Source organism: Triturus cristatus, chromosome 9 (genome assembly GCF_964204655.1).
Source record: "Triturus cristatus chromosome 9, aTriCri1.1, whole genome shotgun sequence".
Taxonomy (NCBI): domain Eukaryota; kingdom Metazoa; phylum Chordata; class Amphibia; order Caudata; family Salamandridae; genus Triturus; species Triturus cristatus.
Window position 1 is genome coordinate 376,711,800 of NC_140592.1, and position 20,242 is coordinate 376,732,041.

Consider the following 20,242-nt stretch of genomic DNA (forward strand, 5'->3'; position numbering starts at 1 on the left):
CTGTGGTTGGCTCCGCTGAGGGCGGCGCTTGCACGCAAGACTGATTGCAAGTCCTGGCGCAGGGGTTGGGGGTTCTATTGCGGGGAGCTCCCTTGCCTATGCTATCAACTCTCTGCTTGCCTATTGTGCCACATGCCAAAGAATGTTTTTTGTTTACTTTAAAACAATAAAAACAGATTTAAAAAAAAAAAAAATACTTAGTGTGATTCTAAAGTTTTAGTTCCCGGAAGTCTTCAGTTCACATACAACCAATTTAGGACAGCGTCCTTGACTTTCCGGAGCGCAGTACAGATTTTTATAATCGGCAGGGCAGCCTCATAAGAGAGCCTCATACATCTGAATGCACTTCTGTTTGCTCTTCTAGATATCACTTCTAGTGAAGGTCAGTCTGAGAGTCCATACCTTGTTTTCTGAATGCCTTTAGGCCCTATACTGCCTCCAATAATCCATAATTTGTTCCCTTTAAAATAATTTAACGTTTGCAATGAAAGGAGCTGGACAGAGGGAGAGGAAATCTTATTTGTACAGTAATACTTTGGCTATTTGTCATAAACTTTGATTTGTAACAATAGCCAACTTTTAACCCCACAGATGATAAATTCAAGAATATCACTTAATTGGCTAGTCTGTAGACTCAGAGGTTGACATTCAAAGGGTAGATAGGCATATTGTATTTATGCAGAGCTTCATACCCCCTGGTGAGGTGTCAAAGTGCATCAATGACAGGTCGCGCTACACACCATGCACAAATTCTTGGTTGAAAGTATGTTCAATTGCATTTGGGAAGCGGTGTGGTGTTTTGAATGAGTGGTCACAGCTGTACTTACTCTGATCTTGTTATTGCATCTATAATGGTACTAAGGAGTGAAAGCTAGAGGGCATGCACTTTGCATTAATTTTTTTTTTTTCTTGATGTTGTAGGTCTCTGTAGAGTCCAGTCAGGAGCGACAGTGGAGAAGTTCACTGAATACATTGTATATATGCAGCCATGTTAGAGGCTCCATATAATCTCCCTCGAGTGAGCCAAGAGCGACCCCCGTGGTGGTGGTGCACGTGTGCTCTCTGACCAGTTATCAGACATTGCAAAGCATGCCTTCACCATGCATGCCTTTACCACTAATATACCATACCACGCATGCCTTTGCAATTAAATGGTTAGTATTTATAGGGTAATAGAAACTCTACTTTTCATTTATAGCCCCCCCCCCTTTTTTGTAACCTTTCCACCCTATGCCCTTACCCACCCCTAAACCCTAAAAACACCCTTACCACCATATACCCCTACCCACCCTTAAAACCCTAAAAACACCCTTACCACCCTATATCCTTACCAACTCCTAAACCCTAAAAACAGTGTTACCACGCTATACCCTTACCCACCTTTAAACCCTAAAAACACCCAATTCCCTTATCCACCCCTAAAATCACCCTTACCACCCTATACCCTTGCCCAACCCTAAAAATACCCTTACCACCCTATGCCCTTGCCGAACCATAAAACACCAATCCCAACCAATGTCCTTAACACCTTTACCTCCCTATACTTTTACCCAATCCTAAACAAATCCTTAAAACCCTATATTTTAACCCACCACTAAAATTCCAGGTAACACCCTATACCCTTACACACCCCTAAACCCTAAAAACACCCTATGCCCTATCCACCCACAAAAGTGCCCTTACCACACTTTGCCCGTACCCACCCCTAACCCTAAAAACACCCTTACCAACCTATGCCCTTTCTGAACTCTAAAAACACCCTTACCACTCTATGCCCTTTCCCACCCCAAACCCTAAAACACCCATATCACCCAATTTCCTTGGCCTCCCCTAAACCCTGAAAACACCCTTATTACCCTACACTCTTACCCACTCCTGAACACTAAAATAAATCCCTAAAGTCCTATATTTTAACCACTCCTAAACCACTCTACGCCCTTTCCCACCCCAACCCCTAAAACACCCATATCACCCAATTTCCTTGGCCACCCCTAACCCCTGAAAACACCCTTACCACCCTATACCCTTACATACCCCTAAAACCTAAAAACACCCTTAACGCCCTATGCCCTTACCCACCCCTAATAACACCTTTCCAACCCTATGCCCTTGCCCACCCCAAAACCCATATCACCCAATTTCTTTAGCCCCCTCCCCCCCATCCTAATAACTCCCTTACCCACCCGATGGGAAAACAAAACGTTCTCGCTGCCTGCGCCAGCCCACAGGGATAATACTGTCAATTGCTCCCATTCCGCTGGAGCATAATAAAACCTGCTCTTGTGAGTTAAGAGCAATCCAGGATCCCACTGCAATCGCGATAGGTGAAAGCTTGGAAGCTGGCGGAGCTGCGGGTGCCCTTGTCTCTCCCCTACACCCCCCAAAGAGAGACCTGCTGTGCGGTGCCCTGGATGGGGAACCGGGCACCTCACTTTGAAATAAATAAAACAAGCATTGGCATAGCCAATAGGTCTCGCCTTTGGGACCTTATAAGTGTTTAGCCATGCAACACTTGATGTTGTTGCACCAAGGATATTGTGCTGCAAAACTAAACACGTATAAGGTCCCAAATGCGAGACCTATTGCCTATGCCAATGCTTAATCTGGTAGACCGCAGATTGCTAACCGATCCTCCCATCCTACCACTCTGACAACTGTGCTAGTCACCTAAAAGATCCTATTAGACACTGCACAGTGGTTAAACATTGTTTTTACATGGCTCTGCCTTTTTGTCAAAGTTGGCAGGCCCTTCAAGGAAAATACTTTTGATACCACGATTCATAATGTTTACCACGAAGTAATTCTGCATTGGAAAGAACTAATTATTGTTCAAAGTGTCCATAAGCATCTTTTTTGTTTTCTGGCAGTACTTGTAGCGTGAAAGAACTCTTTAACCCCTTCAGTGCCCATGACGAGCTGGACTCGTCATGGGCCGCGGTGGCGCTGTGCCCATGACGAGTCCAGCTCGTCATAGACCCCGCCCGCTAATGCAACGGCCGGCACTGGGCGGGGAAAGGGGCGGGCACTGAAGGGGTTAAAGCCCATGTTTCCTCGCAGTGTGTTTTCCCTGAAACATTTGTCACAGCCAATAGAACTCAAGTGTTATTTTTAGAGAGCAAGAAATACTTGGAAAGGTTCTCTGTCATGCATCGGTCTACCACACTTATTGAGTACACAGGGTAAAAGGGCCACATAAAACGTTAACAGAAGGATAACACACAACCGGTGCTAGTGTTCACACAATGTTGGTCAGAAGTGGAAGTAGGTTGCGACTGTAGCTCAGTACTCCCCACTGTAAGAGGCGTAAGTAAGTCCATTCGACTTGATAAGGACATTGAAGGTGATTACAAGCTTTTTTTTGGTTTGTTTTTTTAAATCAGTGGTAACGTCGGGGCAGAGGAAGAGGGAAGTGCCAGTATTCAGGAGGTGAAGGGGCATGTGCTGGAGACTCAGACTAAAAGCAAGACTAAGGAATAATCATAGGCTGCAAGTAAAGAGTTTGTAGTTGATGATTTACTCATTGCATGTTTGCTGGGACACAGAATAAAAGCAGAGCTGAAGTTCAATGTTCCTTTAAAGACTGAATGAGTTAAAACTGTAGACTCACTGTGGAAAGTATTCGACTCTCATGAGGGTGAAAAGGTGTCTGGAGTACCACAGGGGTGGCCTGCAAATGTTTAAGGATGGTTGGTGGCGGGGCTGCGGGGGATCTGGTGCTTTGAACAAGTAAATGGGAGGAGAGACATTACGAGGATAGCTCCGAGTTGGAGACAAACTCTGCCTTAAGTTGAATGTCGGGTGTAGCTGATGGCGTGAACGGTTGTCTTCTTCTTGTGAATGACTGTCAAAAACTGTAGTGAAAGGTATGACGTTTGGAGGAAGGGCTTGATTTGATCATTTTGTGATGTAATGTGGTTGTGTTTCAAGAACTGTCTTTGTGGGGTGTTCAGAGTGTCTGAAAGGGTGGGAGTCTACTATGGTATGCATATAGTGACTTTGATTATGTGAAAGATGTAATTGGGAACTGATGTTGTAAATGGAATGCATGGGGATGATTCTAGGAAAGACAGTGAGAATTAGTAGTAACATTCAGACATAAGCACGATCTGGAGCACACGGTCAATATGATGACGGTGGGGAGGGACGGTTCCCTCCCTCCTACCTTTAAGGGAAGAGGGTGTGCCTCAATTATTGATCACATTTTAGTCTCCAGGCTCCTAAAAAGCTGGGTTATGGCAGTGGATATCGAGTGGAGTCCATTCAGTGACCACAATCCCCTCATAATGGAGCTTTTTTATCAGATGGAAGGGAGAAAGAGTTACAAGGATGGCTTTGTCATGAGTGCGACTGACCAAGGTAGGCGCCTTAGGTGGTCAAAAATAGATGGCATAGATTTTTATAGGTCCCTAATGGTCCAGGGAAAACAACCGATTGAAGATTGTTTAGACTTGGACATTGAGGGCCCTCAACTAATGAAAGCATTTGGCCATCTAACAAACTTGGTAGATGGGTTACTGTCAACAAATGTGCCAAAAAAAAGGGGTAATCAGCCAAGATGGTTTAATACTGAGTGCTCACGAGCCCTTAGAGACCTCAAAGGCAGTCTGAAACTCAAGCCGAGGGACTCCGAGAAAATAAGGCAGTGTAGATTGGCATATAAGAATGAGGTCCAAAAGAGGAAACTCGCCCTGCAGGATGCAGCATGGGCAGACCTAAGGGAGGCGGCTGAAAAAAAGGATATCACTAAGTTTTGGAGTTTAATAAATAACCCATGCTTTCAAGATAACGCCCCTGAGATTGGTCCAAATATTTTGCCTGAACAGTGGCTGGCACACTTTCAGGGCCTTTATAATCACTGCAAGGACCCCATTATAGAGGAAGAGATGGGTGACCCCAGATATACAGATAGTGGATTTCACCTTAGCCGAAATCAGGGTGGGCATTGAGGGCCTGACTAGAAACAAAGCTCCGGGCCCAGATGGGATCCCCCCGGATCTATTCTTGAGTAATGTAGACCTATGGGCCCCAATTATTACAAGGGTTATAAACGCAGCAGTCACATGCGGTTTACCCCGGTTCTGGTCCACAGCAGCTATAGTCCCCATTTTTAAAAAGGGTAATAGGGATAACCCCCAATGTTATTGGCCAATTTCGCTGATCGATGTAACAGCCAAGATTTTAGGAAGGGCCATTTTGAACCGACTTATTGAATGGTCTGAAGATAATAATATTGTTTCAGACGCACAATATGGTTTTAGATCTGGTAGATCTACTAGTGATCAATGTCTTAACCTGTACTTGTTGGCCGCAAGTATACCAAAACAAGTAATGAAACTATTCATCTAGGGTTCATGGATCTGGTGGCAGCCTTTGACCATGTAAACAGGAGTAAACTCTGGACGATGTTGAGTAAGTGGGGAATAGACCCAGGGCTGATTAACATACTGAGAGAATTACACCGAGATACTACAGCCAGGGTACGTTACAACACTGAGGGGGGGCTAACAGAAGCCTTCGCATGTACTAGTGGAGTAAGGCAGGGGTGTATCCTTGCCCCTTTTTTATTCACCCTCTATATCAACAACCTAGAGCAGTGTTTAATTAACCTAAACACTGACTGCCCAAAAGTAGGATCGTGTCATATCCCGGTCCTATTATATGCCGATGACGCGGTGCTGCTAGCTCGCACCCCAAAAGGTCTGCAGACACTGATTGACGGCTTTGTCAAGTTTATGGAAGCCTTAGACCTGTCGGCCAATCTTGGTAAATCTTATGTGATGTCAGTAGGCAATAAATCTCGCCCCAACTTTGTGTACAGGATTGGGGGCCATATTCTAGAAAAAGTGAAGTACTTCACCTATTTGGGGCTACGATTTGACGAGTCATTAAAATTCTCCCCTTTAGTCGAGGAGCGATGCAGGAAATTAATTGCTTCAAATGGAGCCATAGCGAGTTATGGGAGGAGATTGGGCAGATGGTCCCCGGAACAAACCATGAATCTTTACAGTTCTATCTGCTGCTCAAAAGCCATGTATGGTACCGCATTTGACCGAGTAGACCGACCATCACTCTGGAAAAAACTGAGGAAGCTAAGAATCCCTGAACAATTATTACAAATTATAATTACACTGCACTCGCACACGTGGTGTCAAGTGCAAATGGGGAGTGAAAAGGGCCTGACCAACATAATTCCAACAGCAAATGGTCTTAAGCAGGGGTGTCTCCTAGCCCCCTTGTTATTCTCACTATATCTTAGTGATTTGCCTCAGCATCTGCAACAAACGCCAAGTCTGCCTCCTAAGATCGCAGCCCAGAATATTCACGCCCTCTTATATGCAGACGATATCGTAATGTTCGATCTTACGCCCTTTGGCCTGCAAAGTCTTTTAGTCACTCTGAACAAATATAGTCAGGAAAACTTCTTAATTCCGAATCTCACCAAGACAAAAATAGTCTCCTTCTCAGGAAGAAAAAGAAGCACCAAATTCTGTTGGAGACTCGGCGCTGGAACAATAGAAGAGCCAGAGGAATACACATACCTGGGCAGGATTTTCACTAAGACATTAAAAAACAATTTACAGGTTAATAACCTGACTAGGAAATCCGAGGTGCATGCCGGAGCCCTTCAAAGACTATACGCGGCTTCAGGCAACAGACATTTTTCATCCCTTCTCAAAGTATATAGTACAAAGATACCTCCAGTTTTATCATTTGCTTTGGAATATATTCCAATAAAACAGTGGTCATTCCTGGACCAAAAAGAAGGGAAGATACTGAGGAAAATGCTGAAGGTATCACACTCCACCCCGGTGCAAGCTCTTCGCCTCGAATTATCTATCACGAGCTCCTACTCAAGAGCTATCGCAAACGTCATCAGGTGGGCATATAATCTGCTGCACGCAAAGGCTGGAACTCTCCGTTCACTACTTAAAATCGAGACCTTTGACTGTGACGCTCCGAAACAAGTATTCTTCAGCAACATGTCCACTGCATTTAAACTAGCTGAGATCAATGCTAACCTGTTGCTCACGTGGACTCCGTCACAACTGAAACTTTTTTAAAAATGTTTCACCCCCAGACTCAGTTATGACCTTGATTTTTCACACTGTGCGAAATTGACTCTGTATAAAAGTTTCACGGAAACAATCGCACCTAAGCAAGTGCAACAATACATATACTTCAATCTCTCGCACGGAGCAAGGAGATCAATTACCCTGTTAAGGCTCGGCATCTTACCAGTGCTAACCATAACATCAAGATGGCACCCAAACGGATCCTCATTATGTAACTTCTGCCACGGAGGGGAGCAGGATGTAGAACATCTTTTATTCATATGCCCTAACCCAAAAGTAGTGGCAGCTAGGACAAAACATCTGTATCCTATATACATTAACTGCCGTATCACCACCGTAAAGGATCTGATCACAGTATGCAAATTTCCTCCGAACGAACTAGTTTGTTATAACTTTTATAAATTTTTAAAACCTTTTTTAGCTTTGTATTAATATGAAATTCTAAAAGTATATGATACTGAATTTTATCGTATAAAATTTGTGGTCCTCAGTAGAGTACCAAAACAAATAAAATAAACTTGAACTTGAACTTGGTGCGGAAGTGTGGGGATATGTAAATACGGATCAGCTGCAGCGTGAGGAAAATAAATTTTTCAGGTCAGTCTTAAAATTACCCCAGAGTATTCCAGCTGTTATCGCGCATAGAGAATTGGGGAGGCCCTATATTGAAGACCTGGTCAAGTTTAGACCCATTTTAACTTGGCTTAAAATCTGGACAAACCCAGAAGCCACGCTGAGCAGGCTCATTTTAAAAGACTGCCTGACAAGAGATAAAAGTATGAACATCCCCTGGCTAAAATATGTTGAGTCTAACCTGGATAGACTAGGCTGCAAAGACTTGTTCACAAACCCTGAAGCAATCACTAATCAAGATAAAATGACACTAAAGAGATCCTTCATGGCCCAAAGAGACACAAGAAGAACACTAGAGGAAGGGTCCAAAGGTATGGTGATTGCTCATAACATGGTTAAGACTACCGAGGGGATGGAACCCTACCTCTATCTCATGCATAACGCCCAAGAGAGGTTTTTAATGTGTCGTTTTAGGCTCAATCTTTTATCACATTTACTGGCAGACCCGCCAGGTTTTACTGTGTCAATTGAGCAGAAGGGTGCCTGCGGCTGCGACAATAGGTCTCCGCAGGACACCCTTCATTTTGTACTTTTTTGTCCTTTTTATTTAATGCCACGGCGGAAGTTTTTAAAATAAATTTTAAAAAGGGCTAAGCTGACACAAGCTAAATCTGCTTTGCTCTTTTTACAAAAAGCTCACGAGCCGCTGACATTATGCTGTATGATGAATTTTATGAAAGTTGCGCTGAGACTAAGAAAAACTAGAGGGGAGGTTTCAACGTTATCATTATGGTTATATGTGATCTGCTTTTTCCTGTGGCCCTAATGCAATATAATTATAGTTAATGGACCGAGGGTGAGTCAATTGTGTCTCCCCTTGATGATCTGTTATTTCAGTCAGGGTTCTTAAGATGATTTAATTGTGTTTTTAAGGATGAATTATATTGTGTGTATTTATATGACTTTTATGGTGTTTTTTAATCACCGAATAAAGAACTACTGACTGACTGACACTGCACAGTGGTTAAACATTGTTTTTACATGGCTCTGCCTTTTTGTCAAAGTTGTCAGGCCCTTCAAGGAAAATACTTTTGATACCACGATTCATAATGTTTACCACAAAGTAATTCTGCATTGGAAAGAACTAATTATTGTTCAAAGTGTCCATAAGCATCTTTTTTGTTTTCTGGCAGTACTTGTAGCGTGAAAGAACTCTTTAAAGCCCATGTTTCCTCGCAGTGTGTTTTCCCTGAAACATTTGTCACAGACAATAGAACTCAAATGTTATTTTTAGAGAGCAAGAAATACTTGGAAAGGTTCTCTGTCATGCATCGGTCTACCACACTTATTCAGTACACAGGGTAAAAGGGCCACATAAAACGTTAACAGAAGGATAACACACAACCGGTGCTAGTGTTCACACAATGTTGGTCAGAAGTGGAAGTAGATTGCGACTGTAGCTCAGTACTCCCCACTGTAAGAGGCGTAAGTAAGTCCATTCGACTTGATAAGGACATTGAAGGTGATTACAAGCTTTTTTTTGGTTTGGTTTTTTAAATCAGTGATAACGTCGGGGCAGAGGAAGAGGGAAGTGCCAGTATTCAGGAGGTGAAGGGGCATGTGCTGGAGACTCAGACTAAAATCAAGACTAAGGAATAATCATAGGCTGCAAGTAAAGAGTTGGTAGTTGGTGATTTACTCAGTGCATGTTTGCTGGGACACAGAATAAAAGCAGAGCTGAAGTTCAATGTTCCTTTAAAGACTGAATGAGTTAAAACTGTTTGTAGACTCACTGTGGAAAGTATTCGACTCTCATGAGGGTGAAAAGGTGTCTGGAGTACCACAGGGGTGGCCTGCAAATGTTTAAGGATGGTTGGTGGCGGGGCTGCGGGGGATCTGGTGCTTTGAACAAGTAAATGGGAGGAGAGACATTACGAGGAGAGCTCCGAGTTGGAGACAAACTCTGCCATAAGTTGAATGTCGGGTGTAGCTGATGGCGTGAACGGTTGTCTTCTTCTTGTGAATGACTGTCAAAAACTTTAGTGAAGGGTATGACGTTTGGAGGAAGGGCTTGATTTGATCATTTTGTGATGTAATGTGGATGTGTTTCAAGAACTGTCTTCGTGGGGTGTTCAGAGTGTCTGAAAGGGTGGGAGTCTACTATGGTATGCATATAGTGACTTTGATTATGTGAAAGATGTAATTGGGAACTGATGTTGTAAATGGAATGCATGGGGATGATTCTAGGAAAGACAGTGAGAATTAGTAGTAACATTCAGAGATGTTGAGGATTTCTATACATTACTTGAATAACGTATGCTGTTCCACCGTTTACTACCTCTTGTTTACAAGAAGTTGGCTAAAGAGTGAGAAGGAAGGGCGAGTGTAAGTCTAGAAGGAATGTGCCATTTAATTCAGGAAAAGATCTGGCATTTAATTAAACGAAGATTGGAAGGCTATAGCTGAAAGGTGAACTTCAAACCTAGGGACGGGGCGTTCGAGTGGAGAGCAGGGTTTGAGTTAAAGGGTAAGTTTGGGAGGCCTATGTAAATCCTAAGGAACAGCGTGAGTTTCAGGAGGGGAAGAGGCAGGAGCCGTAGCAAGGGTCGGTAAAGAGGGCTTGTTTGGCAACCCCACCGGGGCTTCATTTGAAGGGCTGCAGTCTCATTCCATGTCCTCAATCCGAGGGCAAAGGGCGAGAATCTGTGGGGTACGCTAAGGCCATACGTTTTAAATTAACACAAACAGTTTGCTAACTTTTTGTTAAAAGACAATGGTCTCGGCACGGTTAATTCAAAAAGTTGTAATACCCCAGCTGAAGTGAACCTCCTGTGCTGTGAAACCAGGGAGGGTCAGAGAGCTAACCAAGAAAGAAGCCTTTTCGACAGGGTGCCTACTGCTTGAAAGAAATGTAAATGTGTGAAAATGGTTAATCTGCAAATGTAAAGGCTGCCTGGAAGCATGTTTTGGCTTTAATTGATGGAGTCTCTTGAAGCTTTGTGATGCCAAAGATGTATTCTTTTTGAGAGGTACTGTAAATGTGTTACTATTGCGCTGTGAAGTGCTTGCTTTTCATGAATAGTTATAAAAAATGTTTGCACACGATGCAGTCTGCATATTATTAAAATCTACATTTTAAAAAAATAGCTTTTTTTTTTAATGGTAAAACTAAATATTTTGTGCATTGTGTGGCAGCCTACCTGATACTGTTTGTAATACAAGTTTGAAATAATGGCTCACATATTCATAATGCTTTCTGTCACAGGCAAGCACCTCGTACCACTAAAAATGCACAAGTGGCTATTTCCTACTCCAACCAGGATTCATTTCTGTGGGTCTCTGGTTACACAAACAGAAATCTGCAGTGAGCGCATTAACCCAGTGATTTAAATGGACATGAACTGTCCGGTACCAAAAACCTACACTTCTTTTATTTGAAAAGGAGAGTACCTGCACTTCTCAGCACTGCTGCCATTTTAAATGGAGAGTACCAGCACTTTTCAAGAGTAAACAGGTACTCTAAATAGTGAGTACCTGACCTGCGCTTCTGGATTTCCATGTAAAGCACTGCATGAACCAATATAGGCTTCATAATGTAAAATACTGCATTTCCCACTGAATAGCTTAGTTACCATTTATGTTTAATTTAAGGTATGTTATTCTATATGCAGTTACCTGAAGGCCCAAAAAAACCAGTAAGAAATATTCTGTTTATCCACTCCTTTAAACCCGCCCTCACTGACCCCACCTCAATTGCACTCAGCATCATAGTTCCCATACTTTTATTAATGCACTTCGATCACTGTCCTCAGCACATAACGTTTCCAGTCCTGCAGTTTTCAGTAACAAACGTCATCAGGGAATTAATTGGTCCAACTGTTCGAACGTAACCAGCCAAAACTATAAGTCAAAGAATGCATAGGGTAGTCAAACTGCACACCAAGCATGGAAATGTGGTGCTCAGGAACGCGATGTTAAGCCTATTTGGGTTGAGAATGTAACAGAGAACCTGAGTGGGGGTTTCTACTGAGAAAGCGGTTGAAGGAGAGCCCGGACAAGGTTGAATGTAGCAGGTAAACTGAACTGAAGCATGGGAAGGTCAAGAGACTGAACTGAAGGTCTGGCGCAGAGGACCAGAGTTTAAATGTAGTCTGTGGTTGGGGAATCAAGGAGAAAAGGCAGGTTAAACTAAAGACTGGGTGGATTAGAGTAAATTCCATTGAAGGCAGGTGAGGTTTAGCTGAAACGTAGAACCACTTTTACATTTTGATGTGGTTCAGCAGATGGTTGCGTTGGAGGGTGATTTGAAGATTTGTGCTGTTTCAGGGGTGACACTTTCGGTAAATCACATCACGCAAGCGCGTAGGAAAATTGGCAATTGACCGCTGGCGCCAACATCATTTTTTTTAGTTAAGACATACTACAAAGGTAATTTAGAAATTCTATTTCCAAGACTGACATTACAGTCATAGCATGAAGTTGATTCCTGTTTGAGATCGCAGGGTAGTGTTTCACAGATCTGCAGTGCGTTATTCGAACAACTCAGAGTATTCACCATACACCTCCAGCGCCTTCTTGTCCATGGCTCGAATCCCACGGCCAGTGCCCCGCTCCCCCTCAGGAATCCCGGCCAATCTCAGGACCACGCCACCGTCTGAGACAGCAGCGCCGCTACTGCTGCCATCTTAGGCCATACGGCTTCCGGATCCCAGACACCCACGCCTGTAAATCCCTCCCTCTCGAAACAGAAACATTCCCTTGTTGTGTACTGCCGGTGCCAAATGAGATTTAGAAATGGATGAAGGACCGCAACGAGGAACTCCCTGCAACTCACGTGAGAACGCGTGACCAGTTATGACTTTGGCTGGTCTCTTAATAAGAATAAAACAACAACTAGAACGCTAACAGAATGGACATTTGAATAGGGTGACCAGAAGCATTGGCCACGCGGCCGTGAAAGGGACGCGCAGCCAGCAAAAGTGATCGCGATTAAGAGAAGCAGGAGTTGTGTTGTGAAAGACAGATGGCGGCTGCGCGCGTGCATGCTCACGTACACGCAAGCTTTAGGCCACCAAAAGCCTGTGGCAGCACTTAGGAAACCAGTACACTAAATGTCTCGCAGAGCAGCGCATGCGCTGGCACAGCGAGAACTAAAAAATGACAATACCGGCTTCTGCATTAGACGGGGAGCCCTGGGGCTCCACCCGTGGCCTCTTAAAGAATAATGTTCTGGGGTGCCACTAGTGGGCACCGCGTAGATACAATAAAAAAATGCAGACTCCTGCGACCCCATAGGGCTGCTTGCAGAGGGCCGTGGGAGCCCTGTGACTTCATTAGCAAACCCCTGGGACCTGAACTCCCAGAAAAAATTAAATAGCCAATAAGTGAATAATAAATTAATGTTCCTATAACCTTTGTTTTTTAGTGAATTTCTAAGGTTTTTTAAATTCTATTTTCCTAACTATGACATCCCTTTAACCTTTGTTTTTTCCCACACAAGCGCACTTACCTTATATATATACTTACCATTTCATTGTAAAGATATGCATGTTAAAGGCATTGCCTGGTAAAGGATGTGTGGTAAAGGCACTGCTTTGTAGTGCCCGCGTTGTAAAGCAGGTCTCCCCTTTGACCTGCTATTACAGTGATTGCATGTTTCGGTACGTGGCTTAGTTATGGATAAGAATGGAGTAGACCTAGGTGAATAACTTTTCTGTCTTTCACAGCTGAAGGGATGAAGATGAGGGGATCGAAGAATGAGCCTAATGGGATCCTGAAAGGCAGAAGTGTGGTAAGAGGCTTTAAAGAAATTTTGAAAAAAGCTGTGAGCAGAACCTCATGAGTGATCACACAAATGCAGTGCGGCATCAGTGTTAGTCTTGATTGGGAAGCTGAGCGGGCTAGTTGTTAGCATGGCCAAGGCTATAATAGTAATATAGTATGAGACTTGTAAAGTGGGAAACTCATTATGTATGTATGTATTTATATAGCACAAACCTAGCTTTGAAGCAGTAGAGTGGTGTACATTCCATAAGGGTTTTGGAGATAGCCGTAGATAGTGTACATGAAGTGGGGTTACACAAATACATTTTACTCACATCTAGGCAGTCACAGAGAGATTGTGATTAGCCCAGAATTACATAACATTGGGTCTAGCGCCGAGGCAAGAATTCAAACCTGTGTCCCCAGGTTCAAAGGAAGCAGCTCGACCACTAGACCACATCTCTTCCCATAATGTGGTTATTTAGAAGCTCTGGTGCAGATTACTGCTGTTTAAAGTATCTGCCTCCAAGGAGCATGACTAAGTTGATGAACTTTTATCTTTTTTCAGCATCTCCCAGTCTACACCAAATGAAATAGTCTGGAGATGCTAATTTCTTTGATTTAATGCTTAAGCTCTATAAGGGTTCGCATGAATTATCATGTGAATAGAGAGTAATATATGTGTACTGCATATCATGTCTGCTCATCAAATGTTATTTTTTGTTTTTGGCACTTACACTAACAAGTCTGATCATCCTGGTATGTACTGTATATTTTCAGCAAAGGACATAAACATTGATATTCTTATTCCAAGTTTCTAAGAGTGCACACAGACCGCTGTGTTTCCCAAATACTACCGATAGTTGAGGGGTTCTGTTTTCAGTTTTAGTTGTCACTTAACCCTCTGTTTACATCCATGAAAGAGGAGTGTCCCATCTAACAGCAGATTGTCTTATTTCCTCCTTTATGTGCAGGATGAAGATTTGAAGTGGGTGGAGGAAAATATCCCGTCTTCTATGGCAGATGTGTACGTTTATCTTAAAGCCTTACGCATTCATTTCTTGCTAGAATAACAACGGGTCAAATACCGTGAGCGCTACTAGTGCGAAACTACAGCACACGATGCAGCAATGGTTCACTAGTGCCCAGTGGTGTTGCACGCCAGCCTGGAGCAGATTTGAGAGCCTGAGGAAAAGTCTAGTTTGCTGTGCTGCAGTGTAATATTTTCCATTGTATTGCTGGCAACTGTTGAAGGAAAAGGCCACCTCTAGTGGTGCCCAATATTATTAATGTTTAATGATTAGGATGCTCCCATCAACATTACGTAGGTGACAACTGCACCATGCTCTTTACTTAAATTAACGGAGAATCAGCCTTGCCCAACCTCGCCTTGCCCAAATCAGTGGTGTTATTTTTGTTTTGCTTCAAAACAAGTCTTTGGTTAAGGCCGAGAAGCTACCTGAAAGTGATTTGCCTCTGCCTATGACCATGTACAGCATCATATGGGATAATCATTTTGAAGAGCTCTGGAGTTTAAAACAAATGGGTGTAGGATTAACATAACTGGTGAGGGTGACCAGGTAGGAAATGGTGCAATTAAAAATGAAAATCTGAAGTGTCAGCATTTCAGGGATTATATATTGCGTATAGGACCCTCACACACAGTGCTGATCTGTGGGTTCATTATTATTGGAAGGAGGACACTTCCCCTACCTCTGACCTTGCTTCTCAGTGTGGATAGAATAGCACCTTCGATACTAGTGACCTCTGGGGTTCTTATTGAAATGAGTGAAACTTCCCTGAATTGAAATGATTTCATCTGATCTGGTATATCTGTTTTGTACAACCAGTATCTTAAATAATTCTGACCTTAGGGGGTAGAATTGGAATGAGCACTTCTCCTCTAGACCTGCCTCACGTAGTATTGTGTTGGCATGTAAGCCTTGCAAAACCTGTGTCGTCCCTTGGACCGATCCCTAGAGGTAATATTACAATGCCTGCATCTTCCGAAGTCTTGTCTTGCACTGCCAATAAGGAAACCTCGAAGCCATGAAGTTATGAGATTATCACTTCAGTTAATTTAACTAAAATAACTTTACTTTAATAAAACTGCTGTACAGAAATCAGTTCAAACCTTTATGAAGCAGGCGGGCTAATTTATGAACCCTGGTTTTATCACCTTTCCGTACACCAGGTTCAGGTAGTAAAATTTCCCTTAGTTCCAGCAAATATGTTCACACACATGATAATACATATATCTTACATTCAACTAATACATTTGGTATGCCCATACTTCTTACAATAGAATACTTCAGATCTCAGCATTCAACAGGAAATTCAAGAGCTTATGCAACTGAATACGTAAAGTAATACTGTTGAGAGACTGAGAATATCATGCTGTGATCCCTAAGATATTGGTATACCGGTGGTGTCTAATACATTCCATCAACAACAATAAAAATGTTAGCATGTTTATGTTACATAATCATTATAAATTACCTTCATGAGAATAAAACATATTAGTTAAAATAAAATAAAACTCTTAGGAATATCTAATTTGTGTTTAACAACAGAACTTTTGGAGCTGTTCTCAATACTTCAAAAAATAGTGTTTTCTTGAAACTGTCACATCTAGTAACACTAAGATAACCTTTCACAACTATTTACTGATCCATAGGAATGCTTGGCTCCTCACGTTCAATTATCCTTATGTATTTATGTTTTCTATTTATTTTGCAGGGTCCTACCTCCTCTGCTGGATTCTGATGAGGTACACCATTTTGCACAGCACTAATTTCTTTGTAATCTTTTTTGCACTAGATGTGTTATACTGACTTCTCCCTTTTCTTTGCATTTAGGAAATAGTGACGACGAAGTTTGAAATGTCAAAAATGGAATGAGGTTGATGATATTACCTTTGGAGTATTTTTGGATCAATGCATCTTACGCAGATGGATTTCAGATTGAAATGAATGCAGGGTGCATTTGTACATATTTGTATATGTTAAGAAGAATTATTTTATTACCTTGGCACTTAATCTGCTTTGCAGCACACCAAAAGATTCTGGTGAACCATTCATGACGGGAGCGTACAAGGAAGTGGCAGGAATTCCTTTTTGCTTTACAATTTGCTAAGAAACAAAGCCTGTTTAACCATGTTTTTATATGCGCAGAAGGATTACATTTTGAACTGTTACAAATTACTATTTAACGGTGAACTTTGTATTCGTCACAAAGTATATTTTACAGAGAAGATCTTTGAAGACAAATGTGAGACCAAAGTTGGACAAACGCACGTACACACTAGTGAGAAATTGAGTAGAGTACCCCATTAGAAAAGAGGTGTGTGGCCCATTACACACATTAAAACAAGATTGTGCCAAGCGCTGTTGAAGAGAGGGATCGCGATAGGCACTATTGACAGGATGATTCACTGTCACATTATGTGATTGTGTTGTGTATTTAGGGCAGACATCTTGCTAGTGCATTATTGGAAGTAATGGTATGTGTGGCACTGAAGACCTCTCCCAGTGACGTATTACATGAGGCAGCATAGACCATTGTCTTGGAGTGTGGTTAGGTGTTATTACAGGAACGTATTGATGAGATGTTAAAGTACAGTTCTGGTGAATGATAACATGTGACCAATTCATGTCTGCTGTGAGGTGGTAAGATGAGAGGAGCAGTGTTAGGAGGTGGTGTTATTATGGTGGAGGAAGCATTTGAGGTGCTAATAAGAGATGAACAGTATTGCAAAGCAAGGTGATAGTTTGTGAGTTTAGTGGGAATGAAGTGCCTTGCAAACTGCTATGCTCTGGGAAGAGTTTGGTATAGATGTGGAGCAGCTTATGGTTTTATGCATCACTTTCTTTAACCTCCATCGATAACTAATAGGAATTTTCTCAGTAACAATTCCAGTGGTTTTAAGTGTTCACTTTCAATATTGGGATCTTTAAGGATTGTTGTTTATTTCTTTGGCTTCAATTAATTGGGATATATAAGGCTTTGTTCCTTTTGGGCTTGGTTGGCATTCCCCTTGGCCCCCACCCCATTTATGATCAGAAATATGGGTTCATGTGTAACTTGATGTCCCAGTCCGGGCATGCTGTATTGCTCCACCAAGTATTATTCAACAACACGAGAAATATTTTGAGTAAAGGTTTGCATGTTTTTCCATTGCCATATTAATACAGGTAAAGTTGTGGAAATATGTCTTCATGCTGTATATCCCTTCATGTGCCATGGGAGGTTGTGATCACCTCAGGGGCCACTTAGAGCATTTTCTTTGCTTGCACCACTTGTACAACGGAGAGTGGACTTTGCATAACTTCTGTACACATCTCAAGTTCCATGCGAGAATGTATCCTTTTTGCCTCCACCTTATACCATGGAGATCTACATCCCATCTGCACATTCATCATGTGTACTTTTCCCTTGGAAGTCATTCATGGATTTTCAGATTTCCCCTCTTAAGTGGTCTTGATCTATTCAGACTCTGTGAAGTTGAATTTTTCTGTGGTAGGTCACATGCAACACACATTATTTCTCTTCACAGAGAAGACAAAGGCCTACAGAGATCTCAAGAGGGCTTGAACCTTAGTCACTGTGTCTGCCGTTATAATCTGTAGCTCAGACTACTTTCTGGCTACATTCATGAGCACTGCTAAAGGACAGTATGGCAAGCCGGTGATTGATTAAATATACAATAGTACTCAGATATCCCAGTTTTTCATATGTCCAACTCAGCCTGAGCAATGAAGAGGTCAGCCCGAGCAATGAAGAGGTCAGCCAGTGGCACAGTTCTAACTTTATAAAAATGCCTGAGAGACCCAACGTTGGCTTTTTCGCAGATTTATGCAAACCTTTTATGGTGGGCTAGCAGTGAAGGACAGCAGCTCTTGTGTCTACTTGACTATGCACACTGGTTACAATGTCTACATCGCGCAATGACGTAAAGTATATATTTTTTTTGTATTAAATTCCATCATGTGAAACTTGCTGTGGTCTTTCTTTAGTGTCCTGGTGTTTGATTGTAGATAACAATGACTTGTCAATAGCTCAAGGAAAATGCAGTGTCTTTTTAGATACATTGTGTGGTTCTGACACCTTGAATGTTTCAAAGTGAGAATGGTTTAGTTGAGTTGGATAGAAAGGCACAAACGAAGTAAAAGAACAAATAACTGAGAATCTTTCATGGTAAATTGACAGTTGAAAAAAGACTAAGAAAGAAAAACTAGACTCTAAATGGAAGTGCACTTGAGGTAAAACAGGCTTTACCGAGAACCGTTTCAGTGTTTTAGCAACAGTTAACATGGATTAGTAGTATGCTTAGGATCGGGGAGGGAAACTTGCATAGTAGAAAAGCCTAGGTCCTCATATGTGCTGTTCTAAAATACAGATAACCATAGTGTGTGTTCTCGTCTTGGATAAAACCGGCTCCAAAGAGATCCTGATTGGCCTGAGTACTGTCTGAAATGACCAATATAAAACAAACTTAGCACCTGGAGCCTTGTCGGAGACTGCGGTGGGGTTCTCTATGTTGGAAGCATGTGTTGGCTGCAGATACACATGCTATGCACACTTCTGCCATCTAGTGTGGGGCCCGGACTCTGCAAGTTGTTTTTATCGAGGAAGTTTTATGGTCTGCGTTGTGCGTCCTTTCTCCTCCCCCTCTGGGTATTGCGCACGTTGAACAGCTCCAGGTTCCGACTCCTACGCAGCCTACGGAGTTGAAAAACATGACCGAAACAATCCAGAATCGACATCTAACGGATCCGATATGTTGGTGATCGATTATCCTGCGACTGACACTCACACCTGTCGAATTCCTGTCTCCGGGGGATAGAGAGAAAGCCTCTTTCAAAGGTGCCTTCAGTGTAGTGCCAAGTAAGCACATTCAGACACTCACCTGTTTCCTGTGTTTATCTCCTGAGCACAAGGAGGAAGATTGTGCAGCGTGCGGCGTATTTAAAAACAAGAAAATACTTCTGACCAGCAGAGATCGACGCTTGGCACACACCACGGCGCTAGCAGCGGAGGCCGAGTTCACACACGATAGCAAAGATGATAGAGACTGGTGCACAAAGAGTAAGTGGGGTAGTCATCACCAGGCCACACTATGTCGCCTCCAATGCGTCCTCAAGGGATGAAGACACTCCAGTGCAAGTCGAAGACCTCACGCCGAAGACTCCGGTACCTGTGTCGGGACCGAAGTCCAAGACCACGCCAGGCACCGTGAGGACTGTTGGTCCACCTCGTGACAAGACAATCTTGCACACATCTCCCCTACCACACCAGTGTGCGTCACAGCACTTGAGCTCAGGTTGACACCGCAAGCTTGCCTCAGAGCCGAGAAGGGATGAGAATGTTCTTGATTGGGCAACAAGGCCAAAACAAGGGGACGGCTCCAGCACCACACTCGCACTGAATTGCAATCTGGCACCAAGGGATACTTAGGCACTGAAGAATTCCAAACAAGCTTCAACCCAGGAAAAACTGTTGGGTCCGTAGAAATGCTCGGGATCGACCATCTCTGAATCCAAGCAGGCCTCGACACCAAGAAAGGAGAAAGAACATGGACATGCTACTGGACAGAAGAAAAGTCATGCTTCAGGGGTAGTAAAGCCACACACAGTTTCAACTACCATTCCACCGTCTCCAACGAAACATAAGATACAGACTCAAATGCCACCTGAGGAAGAGGGCAATATCTGTGAGGGACTGCACAAATACATGCAGAAAAAACACAAAGACTCTGCCAAAAGACAGGCACAAGACCAGGATACGCCACAGCCTCCACCAAAAACAGTTGCAGTTGAGCACAGGGCCACAAG

General features: G+C 42.8%; 1 protein-coding gene across 1 annotated transcript in view; it reads left to right on the forward strand.

The window, feature by feature from the left end:
* Positions 1-18,403, forward strand: part of LOC146797983 (transmembrane protein 87B-like) — a 416,123-nt gene extending 397,720 nt beyond the window's left edge. The window contains exons 19-22 of the mRNA XM_085625212.1: positions 13,373-13,437; positions 14,384-14,436; positions 16,149-16,179; positions 16,268-18,403. Of these exons, the coding sequence (XP_085481338.1) occupies positions 13,373-13,437; positions 14,384-14,436; positions 16,149-16,179; positions 16,268-16,309 (191 nt within the window). The 3' untranslated portion in view covers positions 16,310-18,403. The remainder of the gene's footprint in view (positions 1-13,372; positions 13,438-14,383; positions 14,437-16,148; positions 16,180-16,267) is intronic.
* The last annotated feature ends 1,839 nt before the right edge of the window (positions 18,404-20,242 follow it).